This window comes from Pseudophryne corroboree, chromosome 2 (genome assembly GCF_028390025.1).
Source record: "Pseudophryne corroboree isolate aPseCor3 chromosome 2, aPseCor3.hap2, whole genome shotgun sequence".
In the NCBI taxonomy this organism is placed as follows: Eukaryota; Metazoa; Chordata; class Amphibia; order Anura; family Myobatrachidae; genus Pseudophryne; species Pseudophryne corroboree.
The window spans coordinates 546,608,600-546,636,204 of NC_086445.1; the positions used below are offsets into that span (position 1 = coordinate 546,608,600).

General features: G+C 45.1%; 1 protein-coding gene across 3 annotated transcripts in view; it reads right to left on the bottom strand.

The window, feature by feature from the left end:
* The window catches only part of KIAA0753 (KIAA0753 ortholog), a 206,541-nt gene that overhangs the window by 141,923 nt on the left and 37,013 nt on the right, over positions 1–27,605 (bottom strand). For 2 of the 3 annotated variants that reach the window (XM_063954311.1, XM_063954312.1), the window contains exons 2-5: positions 15,805–15,922; positions 5,753–6,329; positions 3,328–3,434; positions 3,032–3,094 (exon numbers count right to left, since the gene is read on the bottom strand). In XM_063954311.1, the coding sequence (XP_063810381.1) occupies positions 3,032–3,094; positions 3,328–3,434; positions 5,753–6,329; positions 15,805–15,922 (865 nt within the window). Of the gene's footprint in view, positions 1–3,031; positions 3,095–3,327; positions 3,435–5,752; positions 6,330–15,804; positions 15,923–17,610; positions 17,763–27,605 lie in introns of all 3 variants that reach the window. The other variant, XM_063954313.1, reaches the window with a different exon arrangement.

The following is a 27,605-nucleotide window of genomic DNA, read 5'->3' on the forward strand; positions in this document are numbered from 1 at the left end:
TAAACTAAAACTTTCACTAAGAAGCTCAGGAGAGCCCCTAGTGTGCACCCTTCTCGTTCGGGCACAGAGATCTAACTGAGGCTTGGAGGAGGGTCATAGGGGGAGGAGCCAGTGCACACCAGATAGTCCTAAAGCTTTCTTTAGATGTGCCCAGTCTCCTGCGGAGCCGCTATTCCCCATGGTCCTTACGGAGTCCCCAGCATCCACTTAGGACGTTAGAGAAATCTAATGCTTCTCTCTCCAGCATTATACTCAGCTATCCTCTGCGCTCTGGTTCAGAGTTCGATACCGGCACCACCTCCAGTGGTTGCCAGCTCGCCAGGTAGAAGCCATGGGTTATCCAGAGCTGTAGGCGATTCATTCGGTTCTCTGCTCAGTCACCAAGTATCCAGAGTTTGCAGTCAAAGTCTCTCAGTCACAATTACCAAATATCTAGAGTTCATAATTCAAGTCTTTCAGTTACATTCACCAGGTATCCAGAATTCACAGTCCAAGTCCTTCAGTCACGTCTTCCAAGAATCCAGTTTCCAAAGTCTGAGTTCTTCAGTCACATTTTCCAAATATACAGTTTTCTTTGTTCTTGTCTTTGACCCGCAGCAATCCAATCTCCAGTCTTCAAAGTTATCGTCTACACGTTCCAGTCACCAAGTAACCTGTCTTTACAGTTACAGTCCCCAAGTTACAGTCATTCAGTATCTAGTCTTTACAGTTACCGCCTCCAAGTCACAGTCTTCTAGCGTCCTGTCTTCACGGTTATTGTCTTCAAGTTAGTTATCCAACTCTCAGTCTTCACCGCTATTATGTCCAAGCCGCAGTGATCAAGTACCAGTCTTTTCAGTTATCTTCTTGTTACAGTAACCACGTTTCCTAACTTCACAACAACAGTTTCATAGCCCAGTTCTCATATCTAGTGTATATAGAGAAGGAACTATGGAGGTAATTCCAAGTTGATCGCAGCAGGAAATTTTTTAGCAGTTGGGCAAAACCATGTGCACTGCAGGTGTGGCAGATGTAACATGTGCAGAAAGAGTTAGATTTGGGTGGGTTATTTTATTTCTGTGCAGGGTAATACTGGCTGCTTTATTTTTACACTGCAAATTAGATTGCAGATTGAACTCACCACACCCAACTCTAACTCTCTCTGCACATGTTATATCTGCCTCCCCTGCAGTGCACATGGTTTTGCCCAGTTGCTAACAGAATTCCTGCTGCTATCAACTTGGAATTACCCCCTATATCCTACATCTAGTGTGTATAGAGAAGGAACTATAGGGGTAGTTCTGAGTTGATCGCAGCAGCAAATTTGTTAGCAGTTGGGCAAAACCATGTGCACTGCAGGGAAGACAGATATAACATGTGCAGAGAGAGTTAGATTTGGGTGGGGTGTATTCAAACTGAAATCTAAATTGCAGTGTAAAAATAAAGCAGCTAGTATTTACCCCGCACAGAAACGAAATAACCCACCCAAATCTAACTCTCTCTGCACATGTTACAGTATATCTGCCCCCCCTGCAGTGCACATGGTTTTGCCCAATTGCTAACAAACTTGCTGCTGCGATCAACTCTGAATTACCCCCTATATCCGACCTCCACGTAAACTTCTGTCAGTGGCCTCTGCCACCTCCGCTCAAGCCCATTCGCCGGATACTACATTCCAGCCTGACCTGACAGTACTAGTGCAAGCACGTGATTATCATACACATGGAGAAGTAGCAATCATCGCCAATCAAAATTTGTTTGGTCTGTTCCAACTAAACAATATTCCCAATTAGACGCTGATTTGAGTGTATATATATATATATATATATATATATATAATCTTAAGCAGTTTAACTCGAAATGGTCTAGTTGTTAATAAAAAGGATTTTCATACTTCTGCTAATAATTTTCCTGAAATCCATTGGAAGAAGCTGGAAACATGGGGTTTATAGGTACGAGCTTTAGGAAAATATCTAGAAGTCTCTACCCCCAGTTACTTTCTAAGGAAGCGTCACAGAACGGATAGGACGGAAAGAGGGAGATAGGACCAGCAAGTGAGGATACGGGGGGAGAGAGAGAAAGAGAAAGTCAGTTAGAGAATGGCACACAGGGTTCAGTATGTTTGACCACCGGACAGGATGCAAGGGCGGTCACAATGCTGATGCTAGCATCCCAATGTTTGAAATCCCGGCAGGGGAGATGTAAGTATGCTACCCCTTCTCCCCTGCACCCTATCCCTTTAACCTCCCTACTTAGTGGCTAACCCTACCTCCCTCCCCTCCCCCCGTGGTGCTGATGTGCTGCGTCTCACTGCCCGGCCAACTCCACTGGGCATGCACGAGATCTCGCAACCATCGCAAGATCTCCCGTGCAGCCCGGAGCCCAGCAGCAGCCAGGTACAGTGGCTGTGAATGGGGCAGCTGCAGATATTGATAGCTGCCACTGTCTGAATGGTCAGTGCCACTTACTGTTCTTACATTGACTGGCACATCGGCACGCGCTCTCGTAGATAGCGCCGATAATGAAAGGGGCGCAGAGCCCCAGTAATACATGGGGGTGAAGTGGTATCAGTGCAGTAATTTGGGGTAATTTTATTCTTGATAATGGACAGGACCATGACTTACCAGTTACCATGATCTTCCTAACCCTGCTTATTGAATATTTAAAACAAAGTCCCGTAGGCTAGTAGACACATAGGGGGAGAAGCTAAGACTTTCTGCGAGATTTCTTCACAGTGTACAAGCTCCTGCTTGTAACTCTATTCCCCATATTTCCAGTGTCTACCATTTGGATGTACGAAAAGCGTGTCTCTTGTGCAGAGGTAGCGCCCTTACTGATCACATGGCGACAAATGTAATAGCCTGCGGAATGCGAGCGCAGATGCGATTCAAGTGAGATAATAACTAGATTTAAGTGGTAATTAGTAATCTAGTTTTGCCCCTAAACTACTTGCCACTTTAAATCTAATGACCATCTCACTGGCTCTCACAAATCGGTAACGGTTACTTTTGGCCATTAGACTTCATTAATTCTACATCATTTTTGTCCTTACCTTCTTTGTGTGTTTGATTTTCTGGGGGCTTAATTTTTCTAAGTCTTCATGGATTTCTTTTACCTATGTAATACAAAACCAAAAACTCAGGAACAGAAATTACTTAAGCAAACGTCCATCTTTCTCTGCTTTATGTGACCTAATCGAACACCTGATTTTGCCTTGTAAATGATTGCTGCTTTAAAAAAACGTCCATTCTCGGATAATATCCCAGACCTCCAGCAACTCGGACCCTATTAAATTTACCCCCAAAGCTTAGTATATAGACTCCTTGGTCTGTTGAACTTTGGTATTACCTGTTGCTGCAAAACATAAAGCATTCTGGCAGATCGAGACGCTCGTTGCTGTTGGCGTATCCGGCCTCTAGCTTCTTCTGAAGGATCTAAAACTTCTCCATAGCGCTCTGAAATAGAAACATTTATACTTGCACAGTAGATCTTGCCATGTCCTCACAGACTTAAGCTGGGTACCCACTACACGATGGGACCCGGCAGCTTACACACTTGCCGATGCTGCCAGCAACAAGCGATGGTGAGAGGGAGGGGCATGCTGCATTCGGCAGCATGGTATCAACGATATACCCAAATTGATCTGCATGTATGGACGACAGGGAATGTTACCAATGACCCGCGGGAGCACGCATTGTTCATCGCATAATGCATACACACTGGACGATAGTACACATGATATCGCTCAGAAGTGTGAAAATAAGCGATATTTAAAATATCGCCTAGTGTGTACCCAGCTTTTACACTAGCCTAACAAATGGCATGTACTTAAGTTTTTTCTCATTTTAGAAGAATAAAATGCTATAGCATACATTATATATATAGATAACCACAAAATAATTTCTTGGTTACAGAAAAAACGTCCTTTATGCAAGAATGGCATATTTAAGAGGCAATTCCATTGTGTACGATGGGAGCAATTTGTGTTCCAGAAAGGCACTCCATAGAGATGCATGGAAAAATCGCACACAATAAAATGGCTGATTAGTCTGGTTATCCATTGTTGTACATAATTGTATTAAAGGTACAATGCCCTAATGAAGCAATAATATAAACTGCACAGTGTATTTCTAGGCTTGTTTAATTAGTGTCAGAGGACTTTACTGTATTCAGTCTTCATTTCCTGCTTATTTTAAATGTCCCCAGTTTATTAGCCAATCAAATCAAGAGAATGTTACAGCAGCACAGAGTATTTCATGAGACAAGTGCAGTGCACGGATACTGTGGGAGGCACCGATCTGTCCAGGTGTGTTGTGATGTTAGTGAGGAAGGAGGATCCCAAAGAGGGAGTCCACTCGGCCTTGATCCTGGCTCACCCTGCAGATACATAGCCACTCCCTCTCCTTCCTGGAGACTGCCAAACAGTAAGGGAGATTCCAAGTGGGAGGATGTGAGGGTGTACAATAAGCTGTTGTTCCCCTCCTAAAGCAAACCCCACCCACGCCTGGCTACCCCATAATGCCACACAAATGTAAATAAAATTGTGGGGTAGCCTCCCATTTCCAGCCATCCTTCTTTCCTCCCCATTGCACCCAACCCCCCCCCCCCCCCCCCCCCTCCATCCCACCACCACATGTGTTTGTTTTTGGTTGTTGTTTCAATTAAAACTTTGGGTGTATTTTGTCCACATTGAATAATTATCTATTTTTGTATCAAAGTATGTTTCACTTTACTGCACGTTATGTGTTCCGTCTGTTATTTTGATTGTTCCCCAGCAGTATGTTCCCCTACCACTAGGGGTTACAGGGAGCTTATTTGTGTTCCGCAGTTCTGGATTCTGCCTAAAGGTGCAATATCGCAAGAGAGATGCCCAGACAGATTTAACACCCTCCTACTTTGAAACCAGCAACATTAATACTTGCAGCCAACAGCAGGACCCGCTTCACCACACAAATAACGCCGGGAGCCGGCCGCATCATACATATCCCCCTGGTATTATATTCAATTTAACTGCCCCTTTGAAAAGCACCGCATAGTAAATGTAGACAAAAGAGTTTAAATAGCTCTTTTGTAATATGAGATGCTATATAGCAATTCCCCGCCACCCAGTATTTTTTTCTTGTGCTAAATACCAAAAGTGAAGAAATACTTCCCAGATAAAAAAAAAAAAAAAAAGTATTCCCTGAAAACAAGGTGTGTGAATAGACTTGAAACCCCGATTTCGTAATTTCTCCAGAAATTTGCTAATCAGCTGGAAAACCAGCACCAGAGTAGCAACTTACGGGATGTAGTTATGTGACCGGCGGTCAGGAGACCAGCGGTCACATTACCGATGGTTACATCCCACCTCTAAATCCCGACATTCTGCATACTGACTAGCAGGAACTATTCCCACTCTGGGCTTTTTGCGCTCGTCCCCCTTGCCAAAATTCTGCCGCCGGGATCCCGCAGTTGGTATGCTGACCGTCAGGATCCCAAGCAGCGGTAATGCGTACCCAACCCCAACATACAGTATTTTGAAGTGCTCTAGAAAGGCTTCTGCTATTGCAAACCCTGGAATTATTATATAATGCTGACATAGAAAATAACTAATTGAAGGTGTATTTCTTAAGTTACTTATGCGTTTTAAAGAAATAGGGCACCATAGTTTTTTTACATACTGCTCTCGGATTTAAAAATATGTTCATATATTGCAAATGGAAAATGTCACTTTGACAGTTCCCCTATCTCACTGTTTATTAACCATATTTCCATGTCATGAAGTCTTTCTTACCTTTCTTGGCAAGTTCTTCTATTTTCTGCATGTAAGTGTGCAGCTCTCTCTGCAGACGCTTTATCTCTTGCTCACTCGGGTCCAGGGCTTTTTTAGGACTATCGCCAGGCCCGGGATCATGGGTAGGTGGAGAGTCTGATACCCCCATATTTATTCTGTTCTGATCAGGTGTATACACATACACCCAAGCACCCGAATCAGTCACTTCATGTTTAATGCTTGACTTGACGTGTGGTTTAGTTTTAACTTTTTCAGGGTTATTTAGTAGGTTCCTTGTTTTGCTTTTTGGAGAACCTTGATGACATGGGAGCGATTTTGATTTTAGTTCTAATTTCTTCCCAAAATGTTTCAGTTTCATGTCTCTCTTTGCAAGCTGGAGAGCAAGGTTCAAGCGCTGTACTGATGCAGCAGAGAAAGACAAAGGAGAAATGGAATTTCTGAGAAAATTCTCTGCTACTACATTCTCTGAAGATTTATTCTGAGGTGCTGATATCTTCTCTATGGTGATTGGAGAGGGGTTTGAGAACTGGACAGCCAAATTAGCTGGGTGTGTAGTGACATCCAAATTAAATCGAAGCTACAGAAAAGGGAACACAATAGGTTTCATGCACAATGCTTTGAATATGAGATTATATATAATATGTGTACCTGTTGTTGATTAAGCCATGTTTCCAATCTGCTGAATTTGCACAGAAAGTTTATTGTTATGGATTAAGAAATGGCATAAAACGCTTGAATTTATTTGGAGTGCTGGTCTCTTCTACAACATAGCCCCTGCTGGAGCCTCATGGTGTGGTTATATCCATATTGAAAAAGTTTTTGACCTGGCACCCTTCAATGGAGCTTTGCAGTGTAGTGCGGTTCATACTATACACATACATATATATATATATATATATATATATATATATATATATATATATATATATATATATATATATATATATATATAATTGGAGACTACGGCGCTCGGGTGCAGTTTATGTGGTAGTTATACCCAGAATATGAAGTAAAGATTTTTAACATATAATAAAAATAATTTTATAAAATAGTGTGTATAATAAAGTAAAGTAAAAACCCCTATTTCATATATAAACACTTCTCAATAAATTATCTGAGCGGCAGCTTGTAATGCATATAAATATGCTTGGCGTGCATATAAAATCTGTTGTGAGAATTGGTGAAAACAAGCGCCCAAGAGTGTGATTATTAAAATAAGGGGAAATGAAGGTGTAGAGGAACGGATGATAAGGATCAGTTTAAAACACTTATCTGGTAGGTAGGGACTCGGCTCAAGCAGTACTCTTTTTGTGGTTTAAGAACATGCGGATAAAACAGAAGAAAACTAACATAGTGTGTACCATTTATGTTACGTATTATGTTACTGCTTAATTTCACAGGCCTAATTAGGGAACTAGCTTATTCCCACAGAATATAAATGTACAGCCTGAGCAGTGTATATATTAAAAATACAAAGAATTTAATAACATAATCACATAAAGACACACATAAAATAGCTGTATAACATGCGTACAGAATAAAAAATTATATCAGGCTTATCTGTCCATAAAAATGACTGAAATGCATGCGTACAGAATTTAAAATTGTTTTAGGCTTATCTGTCCATAAAGAGGAGATGTCTGCAGGTATTCCCAACGCGTTTCGTCCGTCAGCAACAGGACGAAACGCGTACACCTTCATTTCCCCTTATTTTAATAATCACACTCTTGGGCGCTTGTTTTCACCAATTCTCACAATATATATATATATATATATATATATATATATATATATATATACACACACATATACATACATACATACATACATATACACACACACACACACATACATACATACATACATATACACACACACACACATACATACATATAATAAGATTTTACTCACCGGTAAATCTATTTCTCGTAGTCCGTAGTGGATGCTGGGGACTCCGTAAGGACCATGGGGATTAGCGGCTCCGCAGGAGACTGGGCACAACTAAAGAAAGCTTTAGGACTACCTGGTGTGCACTGGCTCCTCCCACTAAGACCCTCCTCCAGACCTCAGTTAGGATACTGTGCCCGGAAGAGCTGACACAATAAGGAAGGATTTTGAATCCCGGGTAAGACTCATACCAGCCACACCAATCACACCGTATAACTCGTGATACTATACCCAGTTAACAGTATGATAACAACTGAGCCTCTCAACAGATGGCTCAACAATAACCCTTTAGTTAGGCAATAACTATATACAAGTATTGCAGACAATCCGCACTTGGGATGGGCGCCCAGCATCCACTACGGACTACGAGAAATAGATTTACCGGTGAGTAAAATCTTATTTTCTCTAACGTCCTAAGTGGATGCTGGGGACTCCGTAAGGACCATGGGGATTATACCAAAGCTCCCAAACGGGCGGGAGAGTGCGGATGACTCTGCAGCACCGAATGAGCAAACTCTAGGTCCTCCTCAGCCAGGGTATCAAACATGTAGACTCTTGCAAGAGTGTTTTAACCCGACCAAGTAACAGCTCGGCAAATTTGTAAAGCCGAAACCCCTCGGGCAGCCGCCCAAGAAGAGCCCACTTTCCTCGTGGAATGGGCTTTCACAGATTTAGGGTGCGGCATTCCAGCCGCAGAATGTGCAAGTTGAATCGTGCTACAGATCCAGTGAGCAATAGTCTGCTTAGAAGCAGGAGCACCCAGCTTGTTGGGTGCATACAGGATAAATAGCGAGTCAGTTTTCCCGACTCCAGCCGTCCTGGAAACATATACTTTTCAGGGCCCTGACTACGTCCAGAAACTTGGAATCCTCCAAGTCCCAAGTAGCCGCAGGCACCACAATAGGTTGGTTCACATGAAAAACGGATACCACCTTAGGAAGGAATTGGGAACGAGTCCTCAATTCCGCCTTATCCATATAAAATAGAGATAAGGGCATTTGTATGACAAAGCCGCCAATTCTGATACACGCCTGGCCGACGCCAAGGCCCACAGCATGACCACTTTCCACGTGAGGTATTGTAGCTCCACGGATTTAAGTGGCTCAACCCAATGCGACTTCAGGAAATCCAACACCACGTTGAGATCCCACGGTGCCACTTGAGGCACAAACGGGGCTGACTATGCAGCACTCCCTTAACAAGTCCGAACTTCAGGCAGTGAAGCCAGTTCTATTTTGGAAGAAAATCGATAGAGCCGAAATCTGGCCTTCATGGAACCCAATTTTAGGCCCATAGTCACCTCTGACTGTAGGAAGTGGAGAAATCGACCTAGCTGAAATTTCTCCTTTGGGGCCTTCCTGGCCTCACAGCACGCAACATATTTCCAGCATATGCGGTGATAATGGTTTGCGTTCACTTCTCTCCTAGCTTTAAATAGCGTAGGGATAACTTCCTCCGGAATGCCCTTTTCCTTCAGGATCCGGCGTTCAACCGCCATGCCGTCAAACGCAGCCGCGGTACGTCTTGGAACAGACAGGCCCCCTGCTGCAGCAGGTCGTGTCTGAGCGGCAGAGGCCATGGGTCCTCTGAGATCATTTCTTAGAGTTCTGGGTACCAAGCTCTTCTTGGCCACCCGGAACAATGAGTATAGTTCTTACTCCTCTCCTTCTTATTATTCTCATTACCCTGGGTATGAGAGGCAGAGAAGGGAACACATACACCGACTGGTACACCCACGGTGTTACCAGAGCGTCCACAGTTATCGCCTGAGGGTCCCTTGACCTGGCGCAATATCTTTGTAGCTTTTTTTTGAACCGGGACGCCATCCTGTCCACCTGTGGCCTTTCCCCACGGTGTACAATCATTTGGAAGACTTCTGGATGAAGTCCCCACTCTCCCGGGTGGAGGTCGTGTCTGCTGAGAAAGTCTGCTTCTCAGTTGTCCACTCCGGGAATGAACACTGCTGACAGTGCTAACACATGATTTTCCACCCATCGGAGAATCCCTGTGGCTTCTGCCATCGCCATCCTACTTCTTGTGCCGCCCTGTCGGCTTACATGAGCGACCGCCGTGATGTTGTCTGATTTGGTCAGCACCGGCCGGTGTTGAAGCAGGGGTCTAGCCTGACTTAGGGCATTGTAAATGGCCCATAGTTCCAGAACATTTATGTGTAGGGAAGTCTCCTGACTTTTCCATAGACCTTGGAAGTTTCTTCCCTGTGTGACTGCCCCCAGCCTGGAAGGCTGGCATCCGTGGTCACCCGGACCCAGTCCTGTATGCCGAATCTGCGGCCCCCTAGAAGATGAGCACTCTGCAGTCACCACCACAGCGACACCCTGGCCCTTGGAGACAGGGTTATCCGCCGATGCATCCGAGGATGCGACCCGGACCACTTGTCCAACAGATCCCACTGGAAGATCCTTGCATGGGACTTGGCGAATGGAAATTCTTCGTAAGAAGCTACCATCTTTCCCAAGGCTCGCGTGCATAGATGCACCGATACCTGTATTTGTATTAGGAGGTCTCCGTCTAGAGACGCCAACTCCTTGGACTTCTCCTCCGGGAGAAACCCTTTTTATCCTGTTCTGTGTCCAGAACCATACCCAGGAACAGTAGACGCGTCGTAGGAACCAGCTGCGACTTTGGAATATTCAGAATCCAGCCGTGCTGTTGTAGCACTTCCCGAGATAGTGCTACTCCGACGAACAACTGCTCCCTGGACCTCGCCTTTATAAGGAGATCGTCCAAGTACGGGATAAGTACTTCGGCCATTACCTTGGTAAATACCCTCGGTGCCGGGGACAGACCAACGGCAACGTCTGGAATTGGTAATGACAATCCTGTACCACAATTTTGAGGTACACCTGGTGACGAGGGTTAATAGGGACATGCAGGTAAGTATCCTTGATGTCCAGTGATACCCTGAAATTTTCCAGGCTTGCAATAATCGCCCCGAGCGATTCCATTTTGAACTTGAACCTTCGTATATAAGTGTTCAAGGATTTCAATTTTAGAATGGGTCTCACCGAACCGTCTGGTTTCGGTACCACAACATTTTGGAATAGTAACCCCGGCCTTGTTGAAGGAGGGGTACCTTGATTTCACCTGCTGGGAGTACAGCTTGTGAATTGCCGCCAGTACTACCTTTCTCCGAGGGCAGCAGGCAAGGCTGATGTGAGGCAACGGCGAGGGGGAGTCGTCTCGAACTCCAGCCTGTATCCCTGTGATACTACTTGCAGAACCTAGGGATCCACCTGTGGGCAAGCCCACTGATCCCTGCAGTTCCCGAGACGCGCCCCCACCGCACCTGTCTCCACCTGTGGAGCCCCAGCGTCATGCGGTGGACTCAGAGGAAGCGAGGAAAGATGATTTGATCCTGGAACTGGCTGACTGGTGCAGCTTTTTCCTTCTTCCCTTGTCTCTGTGCAGAAAGGAAGCGCCTTTGACCCGCTTGCTTTTCTGAAGCCGAAAGGACTGTATCTGAAAATACGGTGCTTTCTTAGGCTTTTGTGAGGAAACCTGAGGTAAAATGTTTTCTTCCCAGCTGTTGCTGTGGATACGAGGTCCCAGAGACCATCCCCAAACAATTCCTCACCCTTATAAGGCAGAATCTCCATGTGCCTTTTAAATGCAGCATCACCTGTCCACTGCCGGGTTTCTACTACCCTCCTGGCAGAATGGACATTGCATTAATTCTGGATGCCAGCCGGCAAATATCCCTCTGTGCATCCTTTATATATAAGACAACGTCTTAAATATGCTCAATGTTAGCAAAATATTATCCCTGTCTTAGCGTATTAATATTATCTGACAGGGTGTCAGACCACGCTGCAGCAGCACTATTTATGCTGAGGCAATTGCAGGTCTCAGTATATAACCTGAGTGTGTATATACAGACTTCAGGATCGCCTCCTGCTTTTTATCAGCAGGTTCCTTCAAGGTGGCCGTATCCTAAGACGGCAGTGCCACCTTTTGACAAACGTGTGAGCGCCTTATCCACCCTAAGGGATATCTCCCAACGTGACCTATCCTCTGGCGGGAAAGGGTACGCCATCAGTAACTTTTTAGAAATTACCAGTTTCTTATCGGGGGAAACCACGCTTCTTTACACACTTCATTCATTCATCTGATGGGGGAACAAAACAGTGGCTGTTTTTTCTCCCCAAAAATAAAACCCCTTTTATGTGGTACTTGGGTTCATGTCAGAAAATGCGTAACACATTTTTCATTGCCGAGATCATGTAACGGATGTTCCTAGTGGATTGTGTTTATGTCTCAACCTCGTCGACACTGGAGTCAGACTCCGTGTCGACATCTGTGTCTGCCATCTGAGGTAACGGGCGTTGCTTGAGCCCCTGATGGCGTTTGAGACGCCTGGGCAGACGCGGGCTGAGAAGCCGGCTGTCCCACAGCTGTTACGTCATCCAGCCTTTTATGTAAGGAGTTGACACTGTCGGTTAATACCTTCCACCTATCCATCCACTCTGGTGTCGGCCCCACAGGGGGCGACATCCCATTTATCGGCCTCTGCTCCGCCTCCACGTAACCTTCCTCATCCAACATGTCGACACAGCCGTACCGTCACACCGCACACACACAGGGAATGCTCTGACTGAGGACAGGACCCCACAAAGTCCTTTGGGGAGACCGAGAGAGAGTATGCCAGCACACACCAGAGCGCTATATAATGCAGGGATTAACACTATAACTGAGTGATTTTTCCCCAAATAGCTGCTTGTATACATATATTGCGCCTAAATTTAGTGCCCCCCCTCTCTTTTTAACCCTTTGAGCCTGAAAACTACAGGGGAGAGCCTGGGGAGCTGTCTTCCAGCTGCACTGTGAAGAGAAAATGGCGCCAGTGTGCTGAGGGAGAAGCCCCGACCCCTTTTCGGCAGACTTTCTCCCGCTTTTTCTGTGATACTGGCAGGGGTAATTTTACATCTATATAGCCTCTGGGACTATATATGATGTATATTTTGCCAGCCAAGGTGTTATTTATTGCCCTCAGGGCGCCCCCCCCCAGCGCCCTGCACCCATCAGTGACCGAAGTGTGAGGTGCACATGAGGAGCAATGGCGCACAGCTGCAGTGCTGTGCGCTACCTTGGTGAAGACCGAAGTCTTCTGCCGCCGATTTTCCGGACCTTCTTCGTGCTTCTGGCTCTGTAAGGGGGACGGCGGCGCGGCTCCGGGAACGAACACCAAGGTCGGGTCCTGCGGTCGATCCCTCTGGAGCTAATGGTGTCCAGTAGCCTAAGAAGCCCAAACTACCACCTGTTAGGTAGGTTCGCTTCTTCTCCCCTTAGTCCCTCGCTGCAGTGAGTCTGTTGCCAGCAGATCTCACTGAAAATAAAAAACCTAAATATACTTTTTCTAGGTGCTCAGGAGAGCCCCTAGTGTGCATCCAGCTCGGCCGGGCACAAGAATCTAACTGAGGTCTGGAGGAGGGTCTTAGTGGGAGGAGCCAGTGCACACCAGGTAGTCCTAAAGATTTCTTTAGTTGTGCCCAGTCTCCTGCGGAGCCGCTAATCCCCATGGACCTTACGGAGTCCCCAGCATCCACTTAGGGAGGTTAGAGAAATATATATATATATATATATATATATATATATATATATATATATATATATATATATATATATATATATATACATACATACATACATACATACATACATACACACACACACACTGCTCAAAAAAATAAAGGGAACACTAAAATAACACATCCTAGATCTGAATGAATGAAATATTCTTATTAAATACTTTGTTCTTTACATAGTTGTATGTGCTGACAACAAAATCACACAAAATTATCAATGGAAATCAAATGTATTAACCCATGGAGGTCTGGATTTGGAGTCACCCTCAAAATTAAACTGGAAAAACACACTACAGGCTGATCCAACTTTGATGTAATGTCCTTAAAACAAGTCAAAATAAGGCTCAGTAGTGTGTGTGGCCTCCTCGTGCCTGTATGACCTCCCTACAACGCCTGGGCATGCTCCTGATGAGGTGGCGGATGGTCTCCTGAGGGATCTCCTCCCAGACCTGGACTAAAGCATCTGCCAACTCCTGGACAGTCTGTTGTGCAACGTGGCATTAGTGGATGGAGCGAGACATGATGTCCCAGATGTGCTCAATTGGATTCAGGTCTGGGGAACGGGCGGGCCAGTCCATAGCATAAACGCCTTCGTCTTGCAGGAACTGCTGACACATTCCAGCCACATGAAGTCTAGCATTGTCTTGCATTAGGAGGAACCCAGGGCCAACCGCACCAGCATATGGTCTCACAAGGGGTCTGAGGATCTCATCTCGGTACCTAATGGCAGTCAGGCTATCTCTGGCGAGCACATGGAGGGCTGTGCGGCCCCCCAAAGAAATGCAACCCCACACCACTACTGACCCACTGCCAAACCGGTCATGCTGGAGGATGTTGCAGGCAGCAGAACATTCTCCTTGGCGTCTCCAGACTCTGTCACGTCTGTCACATGTGCTCAGTGAGAACCTGCTTTCATCTGTGAAGAGCACAGGGCGCCAGTGGCGAATTTGCCAATCTTGGTGTTCTCTGGCAAATGCCAAACGTCCTGCACGGTGTTGGGCTGTAAGCACAACCCCCACCTGTGGGCGTCGGGCCCTCATACCACCCTCATGGAGTCTGTTTCTGATCGTTTGAGTAGACACATGCACATTTGTGGCTTGCTGGAGGTCATTTTGCAGGGCTCTGGCAGTGCTCCTCCTGTTCCTCCTTGCACAAAGGCGGAGGTAGCGGTCCTGCTGCTGGGTTGTTGCCCTCCTACGGCCTCCTCCACGTCTCCTGATGTACTGGCCTGTCTCCTGGTAGCACCTCCATGCTCTGGACACTACGCTGACAGACACAGCAAACCTTCTTGCCACAGCTCGCATTGATGTGCCATCCTGGATGAGCTGCACTACCTGAGCCACTTGTGTGGGTTGTAGGGAGGTCATACAGGCACGTGGAGGCCACACACACTACTGAGCCTCATTTTGACTTGTTTTAAGGACATTACATCAAAGTTGGATCAGCCTGTAGTGTGTTTTTCCAGTTTAATTTTGAGGGTGACTCCAAATCCAGACCTCCATGGGTTAATAAATTTGATTTTCATTGATAATTTGTGTGATTATGTTATCAGCACATTCAACTATGTAAAGAACAAAGTATTTAATAAGAATATTTCATTCATTCAGATCTAGGATGTGTTATTTTAGTGTTCCCTTTATTTTTTTGAGCAGTGTATATATAGATACATACATACACACACACTATGTATTATTCAAGGTCTGTCCCATTTTCAACATACATGCGCAATGCAACAGCTCCCGTTGCTTAGGAGATTGGACAGCCCTAGCGGTAAAGGAGGAGGGCCCTCCTAGCGGTCGGTACTGCGGTAAGTATGAGGGCGGGCGGAGTTGGTGAGAGGCAAATGTGACAAAGCAGGGCTGGAGAGAGCCGCAGAAAGGGAACTGGGCAGACAGAGGTGTTCTGGCATATGCCCGGTCCCTTAAGGTTTCTGCATATATATCAGGGTGGGGCTCCTAGTACAAACGTCGAAGACGGAACAGACTATCCACACACACCTTTGCTGTTATACAGATTCTTGGCATCTGGTGTAGCCTGTAGGCTAAATACCCATGTACCAAAGACAACGGACAGCACTCGGACGACTTGTATAAAGTACACAACTGAGCCCTGTTATTACATCATTTCAGAGCCTACAGTATAGTTGAAGTTCTCTAGTCAGGAAACATGGAATATACGTTCTGAAACTCTGATATAACAACAGGGCTCTGTTGTGTTCTTTATACAACTTGTCTGAGTTCCACCCATTGTGGTAGATATATATTACATAACATGATACACCCGTGTACAACAGGTATTTCTGATTTGGGTGAAATCACAAAATAAAATATTTATTATAGACACAATAAAGGAGAGCATCACAAGCATGCAGAAATCTATACCTCTGAACATCCTGAAAGGGAAAAAGAATAACTGGTACCGTATTGCGGATTGCTTTTATTTTATAATAACAAATGAAACAAACAGAAAACATAATTATCCAAATTTCTTGTATTTACCCACCTGAGTCTCTTTGCCATGACTCCTCTGGGGCACAGCAAGGTGGGCATTAGTTAGATCTGGCAATTCCTGCTGCGTGCTTCTCTGGTAATGCTGACAATTTAGTGCCATCATCAAAATCCTTAAACACATACAAAATATTTACTGACATTACCTCAATCACACACTGTCATGCTGATAGAGACAGTTATTAAACTTTATATGGTGCCACATGTGGGCTGTGGCGCTGTACGTAACAGCAAGAAAGTACATGATAACACAGATAACATAGAAAATAGGAGGAGGTACTTGAAAAATAATTGCTTGGGGGAAGGCAGAACTGTAGGACAAGTGGAGGAAATTAGGAAAAAGGGGTAAGGACGGATCCCGCACCAGACACTTCTCCAGTGCCCAAATCACCCTAGGGCGATTCTCTGTGATGCACGAGACAGCTACGCAAATTCAAACAACATACTTCTCCAAAATACCAAGATTTTAGTGGGTCTTAAGTTATAGGGTAAGGCATTGCTACTAAGCAATTATGTTTTCCTATAAAGAACAATTTCTTAACAGACTAGTTTAAAAGAAAAAAGAAAATAAAAGCGTGTGATGCACAGGACTTTATGTTAATGCAAGAAATGTATTATCCAACGGTTGGTGCTCACAGGAGTCAGATGTGTAACATGATACAGTAGGAGAAAACATCACTCTTGTTCGGGGGCATTCTTAAATTTATAGAGAATCTATACTGTGTAATTTTTTTTTTTACATTAAAACTTTCAGTTATTATTCAAGTTATTATCTATATACCAAGTGTTGCAATAAATATACATACAAACATACAGATGTTTCTTCATACATCTAGCCTCTCGAGTGAGCCGACAAGTCCCCTGTAAATCTGCTAGCGTCTGGCATCTGTTTTTACTGAAAATCTGTCTAAATCGCGATGCAGGCGGTGCACACCAGGAGACTGTCCCGATTCATTTGATTTGCAACACTTGGTATATAGGACCTCATTCAGTTAAGGATTGCAACATTTGCAAATCGCAATCCGGCCAATTATTGAACGACTGCTCATGCGTGAGTAAAACTAGCAACAAAAAAGGCGTACACATTGTGATCGCAATGTAGCCGCTGTTTGACTGACAGGAAGACGGCGTTTCTGGGCGGAAACCTGCTGTTTTCTGGCTGTGTCTAAATAAACGCAGGCGTGCCCAGGTGTTTTTAAGGAGGGTCTCTGATGTCAGCGATGACAACTTCCAGCCTCTTGTGTTGCAGGAATTGTGGCTGATCTTGCCTGGCGCAGATAGGAAAAAACTTCAATGTCCCGGTAATTGCGTATGGTTTTGCGATCAGCCAGCTTACTGCGATGAATTCGCAATTTCTGCAATGGCCATTTTTCCCCCCCAATTTGTGGACAGCAACTATTTGATCACACAATCTGCTTTTTAGCAGATACTGCAATCCTTACTGAATGAGGTTCATAGTGTGTTACAGAGTCTGTATATGGAGCACAACAGACCTTATAGTGGTAAAAAGCTGCAGCTGCTACATTGTAGCACTTCGTACACATTCACATACTCAGTTTTGAGGCTAGATGTAAGACGATGTGTGTGCGTGAGATATATTATATATATATATATATATAGCGTGGATTTGGCGGCGGCACTCAGACAGACTCATCAAGGTAACAAACAGGTCATTTATTAGACCGTGGAGACCGACATGTTTCGAGGCAGCGCCCCGTCCTCAGGGTCAAACAGCAAGTAAAACATACAATGGCAAATTACATACATAAATACCCCTCCCAATAAACGTGAACTTACTCACCTGTTCCTCCGCGTGTCCGCCCGTCATACCGTTCAGCTGTGTGCTGTGTCGCCGGATGCTGACGTGTCAGGCGCGCCGGAGGAACAGGGCAGTAACCATGGTAACATCCGAAGCCCATAGCTGAGCGCCACGGCTGTGGCCACAGTGTGATCCTATAAAATACAAATATATAAGAAGTGGAAATGGACACAATATTCGACATATAGTGATGCAAGGCTATATAATCATTAAAAAACGGCACTACATAAACACGGGCTGACCATATTAATCAAGTTAAATTCTCTTAATATACACTGCTAATCACGACCATATATGAATAAACAATCAATTTGAAAATAAGGTATGGTGGTGATTGCTCCCCTCTTGGATTATGCGTATAATCAGATTGGCCATATATTGTGTTAATATTAAATTATATACTAACTGGGGATGATAAGGTATATTTATCAAGTTAATTGAAAGAATGGCCTAAAGATAACATTGTAGCCCCATTACTTCGTTTAAACCTCTAGGGGCTAACGTGCCGAGGGAAAAAATCCATCGGGTTTCCTTCTGCAGGAGTAGTTTTGCCCTATCTCCACCCCTTGGCATAATGGGTACATGATCTATAAGGATAGCTCTTATGCTCGACACTCCATGCTTGGCTAGCAGGCAGTGTCTCGCAAAGGGCTGATCACTGTTGCCCTTCTCATAGGCTTTTTTGATGGCACTGCGATGCAGAGCCATCCTTTCTCTGAATTGACGGATGGTTTTGCCCACGTAGACTAGTCCACATGGGCACTTCAAGATATACACCACATGTGTTGTAGTACATGTTAATCTGTGCCTAATTGATAATTTCTTGCCAGAGTGTGGATGGTTAAACGTGGTGCCAGACTCCAGGGTATTGCAAGTGGCGCATCCAAGGCATCTATAACAACCATTCTTAGGTCTCAAAAAGTGCGCCGATTGGCTCTTAGTCCAGGTGGAAATATCTAGTTTCATAACCGTATCACCTATGTTATTGCTTCGTTTAAAGCTAGGCAATAGCCGTGTGTCAGTCAGATCAGACAAGGCCTTGTCTGTTTGAATGATAGGCCACCATTGTTTTGCTTTTTTAACTACTGCCTTGGATGCTGTGGAGAATCTATGGACCCATGGTAGGATGTTAGTACTACCTTCCCTATTTCTGGGTTGCAAGGTCTGGGTTCTAGTTAATTTTAACACTTTACGTTTAGCAATCTCCAATTCTCCCAATGGATACCCTCTTTGAACAAATTTCTCAATCATTTGATCAAGGGCTATCACAGTTTCCTCTGGGTCAGAAGTAATACGTCTGACACGAAGGAACTGTGAATAAGGAAGCCCTCGACGTAGTGACTGTGGGTGAAAACTGTGATAATTTAACAGACTATTACGATCCGTGGGTTTCACATATATTGATGTTGTCAATTTATCACCCTTGTGGCTGATGCTGACATCCAAAAAATGTATGTTCACAGTGCTTACTTCATACGTGAACTTGACTGGATGTGTCAGTGTATTAAACTGTTCCCATAACCCAATCAGATCAGCTTCTGTGCCCTGCCATAGAACCAGCAGGTCATCTATGTAACGCCTGTAATACCAGGTCTGGGTCATTACTGCTGGGTCCATGTAGAACATTTGCTTCTCAACTGTATACATAAAAGCGTTAGCGTACGATGGGGCCACCGCGGACCCCATCGCACACCCCGCGATTTGTAGGAAAAAACGCCCATCATGGAAAAAATAATTTCTATTCAACACCATACTCAATAATTTGAGGAAAAAACAAATTTGTGGGCCATGATAGTCAGGGTTATCAATTATCAGGGATCTCACAGCCTCCACACCTGCATCATGTGGGATGCAGGTGTATAGGCTTGCAACATCCGCACTGCAAAGAACAAGCTCATCTGGCACTGGAGTGAGGTGTTCTAACTGTGTTAACAATGAGGTAGTGTCTCGCAAATAAGATGGCAAGGCCTGTATACAGGGATTGAGGTATGCGTCTAAAAAGACTGATATAGGGTGGTAGATTGATCCTCTAGCTGAGACTATCGGTCGCCCAGGTGGATCACTTAGCGTCTTATGCACCTTAGGTACTATATAGAATAGTGGTGCCCTAGGAAATTCAACTTTAAGGGCTGCACACAATTCTGTTGAAATGATTTTATCCTCACAGGCTGAGGATATTACGATGTTAAGCTCTTCCTGATATTCTTTTGTGGGGTCCTTGGTCATGAGCTGGTAAGTAGTGGTGTCATTCAGTTGACGCTGACATTCCTCCATATATTTCGACAAGTCCTGTATGACCACCGCCCCTCCCTTGTCGGCCTTGCGTATTACAATGTCTGTTCTTTTAGACAACCCTTGTAGGGTACAGCGCTCAGCTTTTGTTAAATTGAATCGTATTGGTGACTGTGATGAAGTAATTCCTTCTTGTTCCAACATTCTGGAAAACGTGCGTATTGACGCGTTAGTAGAAGGAGGGTCAAATGTAGATCGAGGTGCTATAGAACGTACTTGTTCTGGAACATCATTAATCCCCAAATAGAGGCGGCATTGGATTTGGCTTACAAGGATGCCAGTGATCGTCTAAGTTTTTCGGATGTGGATGCACAAGCAATATTAGTAAAGCGTAGCATGCAGGATGAACCAGCCAAGGATACTAACGATGACCTGTTCAAAACATGGCTCAAATTGAAGCAGAAGGAATGTGATTATACATATCATGGCATATCATTGTCAGATTACTACCGTAATAATCTCATTCCACGAGGCTTTAGGGTGCGCAACTCACCTACGATAGGCAGATACAATGCACAATTCTGCCGTAGGTGGGTTGCCATCCTTAACAAATGCTCCATGGATTTGATCCTCCTGGTAGTGGAGGAATCCACGAGGGAGCTAGGTCTCATTACAGAGCAATTGACAACATTTGAGAGCCAATTTAAAGCTACCCTGGTACAAGACACGCAGACAAATTGGATTACAAAGATCACCACACAAATGGATCAATATAGACAAGATCTGCTGCGCTTTAGAAGTGATAAGCTCACTAAAGTTAAAAGGGACTATGAGCAGAGACTTGTTTATCCCTGGTTGGGAAATACGAGACCCAAACAAGATTATCAGACCACTGGCAGGCGCTATCAAGCACGCCGTAGGAGGGAGCAATTGATTGATAACAGCACTTCAGCCAGTGAAACAGACTATGGTACGCCACGAACGTCTACAACCACCGAGAGGTCTGTCCCTTTAGGGCAGCCACCAGCGGGCGTAGCCACACGTTCCAATCAAACTCCAGGCCCGGCCCGAGGCAGAGGACGAGGAGGGCGGGCCAAAACCAAAGGATCCTACGCAAAGAAACAACCACGTCCTTAAAGGAACTAGTATTTAACTTGTCCTCCACTCCACTAACTGAGGCTGAGCATCGTTTACTAACGAAAGGGCTTTCCTTTGTTCCCACCCATCCGTTAGATGAGTTGGAGTGGAAAATCGATGTTTATCGATTGAATAGAACTCTTAAAAGGAAAGAATTCTTCAATGGAAGATCCAAGAGAGAAACTGCTAATGATGTTCCAGAACAAGTACGTTCTATAGCACCTCGATCTACATTTGACCCTCCTTCTACTAACGCGTCAATACGCACGTTTTCCAGAATGTTGGAACAAGAAGGAATTACTTCATCACAGTCACCAATACGATTCAATTTAACAAAAGCTGAGCGCTGTACCCTACAAGGGTTGTCTAAAAGAACAGACATTGTAATACGCAAGGCCGACAAGGGAGGGGCGGTGGTCATACAGGACTTGTCGAAATATATGGAGGAATGTCAGCGTCAACTGAATGACACCACTACTTACCAGCTCATGACCAAGGACCCCACAAAAGAATATCAGGAAGAGCTTAACATCGTAATATCCTCAGCCTGTGAGGATAAAATCATTTCAACAGAATTGTGTGCAGCCCTTAAAGTTGAATTTCCTAGGGCACCACTATTCTATATAGTACCTAAGGTGCATAAGACGCTAAGTGATCCACCTGGGCGACCGATAGTCTCAGCTAGAGGATCAATCTACCACCCTATATCAGTCTTTTTAGACGCATACCTCAATCCCTGTATACAGGCCTTGCCATCTTATTTGCGAGACACTACCTCATTGTTAACACAGTTAGAACACCTCACTCCAGTGCCAGATGAGCTTGTTCTTTGCAGTGCGGATGTTGCAAGCCTATACACCTGCATCCCACATGATGCAGGTGTGGAGGCTGTGAGATCCCTGATAATTGATAACCCTGACTATCATGGCCCACAAATTTGTTTTTTCCTCAAATTATTGAGTATGGTGTTGAATAGAAATTATTTTTTCCATGATGGGCGTTTTTTCCTACAAATCGCGGGGTGTGCGATGGGGTCCGCGGTGGCCCCATCGTACGCTAACGCTTTTATGTATACAGTTGAGAAGCAAATGTTCTACATGGACCCAGCAGTAATGACCCAGACCTGGTATTACAGGCGTTACATAGATGACCTGCTGGTTCTATGGCAGGGCACAGAAGCTGATCTGATTGGGTTATGGGAACAGTTTAATACACGGACACATCCAGTCAAGTTCACGTATGAAGTAAGCACTGTGAACATACATTTTTTGGATGTCAGCATCAGCCACAAGGGTGATAAATTGACAACATCAATATATGTGAAACCCACGGATCGTAATAGTCTGTTAAATTATCACAGTTTTCACCCACAGTCACTACGTCGAGGGCTTCCTTATTCACAGTTCCTTCGTGTCAGACGTATTACTTCTGACCCAGAGGAAACTGTGATAGCCCTTGATCAAATGATTGAGAAATTTGTTCAAAGAGGGTATCCATTGGGAGAATTGGAGATTGCTAAACGTAAAGTGTTAAAATTAACTAGAACCCAGACCTTGCAACCCAGAAATAGGGAAGGTAGTACTAACATCCTACCATGGGTCCATAGATTCTCCACAGCATCCAAGGCAGTAGTTAAAAAAGCAAAACAATGGTGGCCTATCATTCAAACAGACAAGGCCTTGTCTGATCTGACTGACACACGGCTATTGCCTAGCTTTAAACGAAGCAATAACATAGGTGATACGGTTATGAAACTAGATATTTCCACCTTGACTAAGAGCCAATCGGCGCACTTTTTGAGACCTAAGAATGGTTGTTATAGATGCCTTGGATGCGCCACTTGCAATACCCTGGAGTCTGGCACCACGTTTAACCATCCACACTCTGGCAAGAAATTATCAATTAGGCACAGATTAACATGTACTACAACACATGTGGTGTATATCTTGAAGTGCCCATGTGGACTAGTCTACGTGGGCAAAACCATCCGTCAATTCAGAGAAAGGATGGCTCTGCATCGCAGTGCCATCAAAAAAGCCTATGAGAAGGGCAACAGTGATCAGCCCTTTGCGAGACACTGCCTGCTAGCCAAGCATGGAGTGTCGAGCATAAGAGCTATCCTTATAGATCATGTACCCATTATGCCAAGGGGTGGAGATAGGGCAAAACTACTCCTGCAGAAGGAAACCCGATGGATTTTTTCCCTCGGCACGTTAGCCCCTAGAGGTTTAAACGAAGTAATGGGGCTACAATGTTATCTTTAGGCCATTCTTTCAATTAACTTGATAAATATACCTTATCATCCCCAGTTAGTATATAATTTAATATTAACACAATATATGGCCAATCTGATTATACGCATAATCCAAGAGGGGAGCAATCACCACCATACCTTATTTTCAAATTGATTGTTTATTCATATATGGTCGTGATTAGCAGTGTATATTAAGAGAATTTAACTTGATTAATATGGTCAGCCCGTGTTTATGTAGTGCCGTTTTTTAATGATTATATAGCCTTGCATCACTATATGTCGAATATTGTGTCCATTTCCACTTCTTATATATTTGTATTTTATAGGATCACACTGTGGCCACAGCCGTGGCGCTCAGCTATGGGCTTCGGATGTTACCATGGTTACTGCCCTGTTCCTCCGGCGCGCCTGACACGTCAGCATCCGGCGACACAGCACACAGCTGAACGGTATGACGGGCGGACACGCGGAGGAACAGGTGAGTAAGTTCACGTTTATTGGGAGGGGTATTTATGTATGTAATTTGCCATTGTATGTTTTACTTGCTGTTTGACCCTGAGGACGGGGCGCTGCCTCGAAACATGTCGGTCTCCACGGTCTAATAAATGACCTGTTTGTTACCTTGATGAGTCTGTCTGAGTGCCGCCGCCAAATCCACGCTACATATCAGTGACCTAGAGTCACCCGGAGGGCACCACAGCGGATAAACCATTGGCTAATAAGGAGTGCCGGGTACACCATTTCTCCTCTATATATATATATATATATTATATATATATATATATATATATATATATATATATATATAATGTGAACAACAGAGCGCTTGATAACAAAGCTTATGTGTACGCAAAACCTGTGAAAGAAAGGGTTAATATGTATACGTTTACAGCCCTTTATAGAATTTGTGCTAAAAGTCCGCAGTTTAAAAAAATGGTTTCAATTATAATTGCCGTTGGTGGTCAAATGGGAGCACAAACAGGTACTTGGCCGTTGAAACAGTGCAGGCAGAGGCGGATACTCACAGTCGCTAATCTTTCCCTACACTCGTACCTGTAGCTTCTCTGATCTCTGACTGGTTCCCTTGCACTGTGTATTCAGTGTGCCCGTCGACAGCTGATAACAGCCATGCCTCCTGCTGTCTGTGGGTTGTGTGCTCGCGCGCTAACCAACGCGTTTCGGGCGGCATGCCCTTTATCAAGCTCAAAAAATAAGAATTTACTTACCAATAATTCTATTTCTCATAGTTCGTAGTGGATGCTGGGGACTCCGTAAGGACCATGGAGAATAGCGGCTCCGCAGGAGACTGGGCACATCTAAAGAAAGCTTTAGGACTAACTGGTGTGCACTGGCTCCTCCCCCTATGACCCTCCTCCAAGCCTCAGTTAGGATACTGTGCCCGGACGAGCGTACACAATAAGGAAGGATTTTGAATCCCGGGTAAGACTCATAATAGCCACACCAATCACACCGTATAACTTGTGATCTGAACCCAGTTAACAGTATGATAACAGAGGAGCCTCTGAAAAGATGGCTCCCAACAATAATAACCCGATTTTTGTAACAATAACTATGTACAAGTATTGCAGACAATCCGCACTTGGGATGGGCGCCCAGCATCCACTACGGACTATGAGAAATAGAATTATCGGTAAGTAAATTCTTATTTTCTCTAACGTCCTAAGTGGATGCTGGGGACTCCGTAAGGACCATGGGGATTATACCAAAGCTCCCAAACGGGCGGGAGAGTGCGGATGACTCTGCAGCACCGAATGAGAGAACTCCAGGTCCTCCTCAGCCAGGGTATCAAATTTGTAGAATTTAGCAAACGTGTTTGCCCCTGACCAAATAGCTGCTCGGCAAAGTTGTAAAGCCGAGACCCCTCGGGCAGCCGCCCAAGATGAGCCCACTTTCCTTGTGGAACGGGCTTTTACAGATTTTAGCTGTGGCAGGCCTGCCACAGAATGTGCAAGCTGAATTGTACTACAAATCCAACGAGCAATAGTCTGCTTAGAAGCAGGAGCACCCAGCATGTTGGGTGCATACAGGATAAACAGCGAGTCAGATTTCCTGACTCCAGCCGTCCTGGAAACATATTTTCAGGGCCCTGACAACATCCAGCAACTTGGATTCCTCCAAGTCCCTAGTAGCCGCAGGCACCACAATAGGTTGGTTCAGGTGAAAACGCTGGAACCACCTTAGGGAGAAACTGAGGACGAGTCCTCAATTCCGCCCTGTCCGAATGGAAAATCAGATAAGGGCTTTTACAGGATAAAGCCGCCAATTCTGACACGCGCCTGGCCCAGGCCAGGGCCAACAGCATGACCACTTTCCATGTGAGATATTTTAACTCCACAGATTTAAGTGGTTCAAACCAATGTGACTTTTGGAACCCAAACTACATTGAGATCCCAAATTGCCACTGGAGGCACAAAAGGAGGCTGTATATGCAGTACCCCTTTTACAAACGTCTAAACTTCAGGGACTGAAGCTAGTTCTTTTTTGGAAGAAAATGGACAGGGCCGAAATCTGAACCTTAATGGACCCCAATTTCAGGCCCATAGACACTCCTGTTTGCAGGAAATGTAGGAATCGACCCAGTTGAATTTCCTCCGTCGGGCCTTACTGGCCTCGCACTACGCAACATATTTTCGCCAATTGCGGTGATAATGTTTTTGCGGTTACATCCTTCCTGGCTTTTGATCAGGATAGGGATGACTTCATCCGGAATGCCTTTTTCCTTCAGGATCCGGTGCTCAACCGCCATGCCGTCAAACGCAGCCGCGGTAAGTCTTGGAACAGACAGGGTCCTTGCTGGAGCAGGTCCCTTCTTAGAGGTAGAGGCCACGGATCCTCCGTGAGCCTCTCTTGAAGTTCCGGTTACCAAGTCCTTCTTGGCCAATCCGGAGCCACGAATATAGTGCTTTCTCCTCTCCATCTTATCAATCTCAGTACCTTGGGTATGATAGGCAGAGGAGGGAACACATACACTGACTGGTACACCCACGGTGTTACCAGAGCGTCTACAACTATTGCCTGAGGGTCTCTTGACCTGGCGCAATACCTGTCGAGTTTTTTAATCATGTGGACGACTTCAGGGTGAAGTCCCCACTCTCCCGGGTGGAGGTCGTGCTGAGGAAGTCTGCTTCCCAGTTGTCCACTCCCGGAATGAATACTGTTGACAGCGCTATCACATGATTTTCCGCCCAGCGAAGAATCCTTGCAGCTTCTGCCATTGCCCTCCTGCTTCTTGTGCCACCCTGTCTGTTTACGTGGGTGACTGCCATGATGTTGTCCGACTGGATCAACACCGGCTGACCTTGAAGCAGAGGTCTCGCTAAGCTTAGAGCATTGTAAATGGCCCTTAGCTTCAGGATATTTATGTGAAGTGATGTATCCAGGCTTGACCCTAAGCCCTGGATATTCCTTCCCTGTGTGACTGCTCCCCAGCCCCGCAGGCTGGCATCTGTGGTCACCAGGACCCAGTCCTGAATGCCGAATCTGCGGCCTTCTAGAAGATGAGCACTCTGCAACCACCACAGGATGGATACCCTTGTCCTTGGTGACAGGGTTATCCGCTGATGCATCTGAAAATGCGACCCGGACCATTTGTCCAGTAGGTTCCACTGGAAAGTTCTTGTGTGGAATCTAACGAATGGGATTGCTTCGTAGGAAGCCACCATTTTTACCCAGAACCCTTGTGCATTGATGCACTGAGACTTGGTTCGGTTTTAGGAGGTTCCTGATTAGCTCGGATAACTCCCTGGCTTTCTCTTCCGGGAGAAACACCTTTTTTCTGGATTGTGTCCAGGATCATCCCTAGGAAACAGAAGACAAGTCGTCGGAACCAGCTGCGATTTTGGAATATTGAGAATCCAATCGTGCTGCCGCAACACTACCTGAGATAGTGCTACACCGACCTCCAACTGTTCCCTGGATCTTACCCTTATCAGGGAATCGTCCAAGTAAGGGATAACTAAAATTCCCTTCCTTCGAAGGGATATCATTTCGTCCATTACCTTGGTAAAGACCCGGGGTGCCGTGGTCCATCCCTACGGCAGCGTCTGAACTGATAGTGACAGTTCTGTACCATAACCTGAGGTACCCTTGGTGAGAAGGGTAAATTTTGACATGAAGGTAAGCATCCTTGATGTCCCGAGACATCATGTAGTCCCCTTCTTCCAGGTTCGCAATCACTGCTCTGAGTGACTCAATCTTGAATTTGAACCTCTGTATGTAAGTGTTCAAAGATTTTAGATTTAGAATCGGTCTCACCGAGGCGTCTGGCTTCGGTACCACAATAGTGTGGAATAATACCCCATTCCCTGTTGCAGGAGGGGTACCTTGATTATCA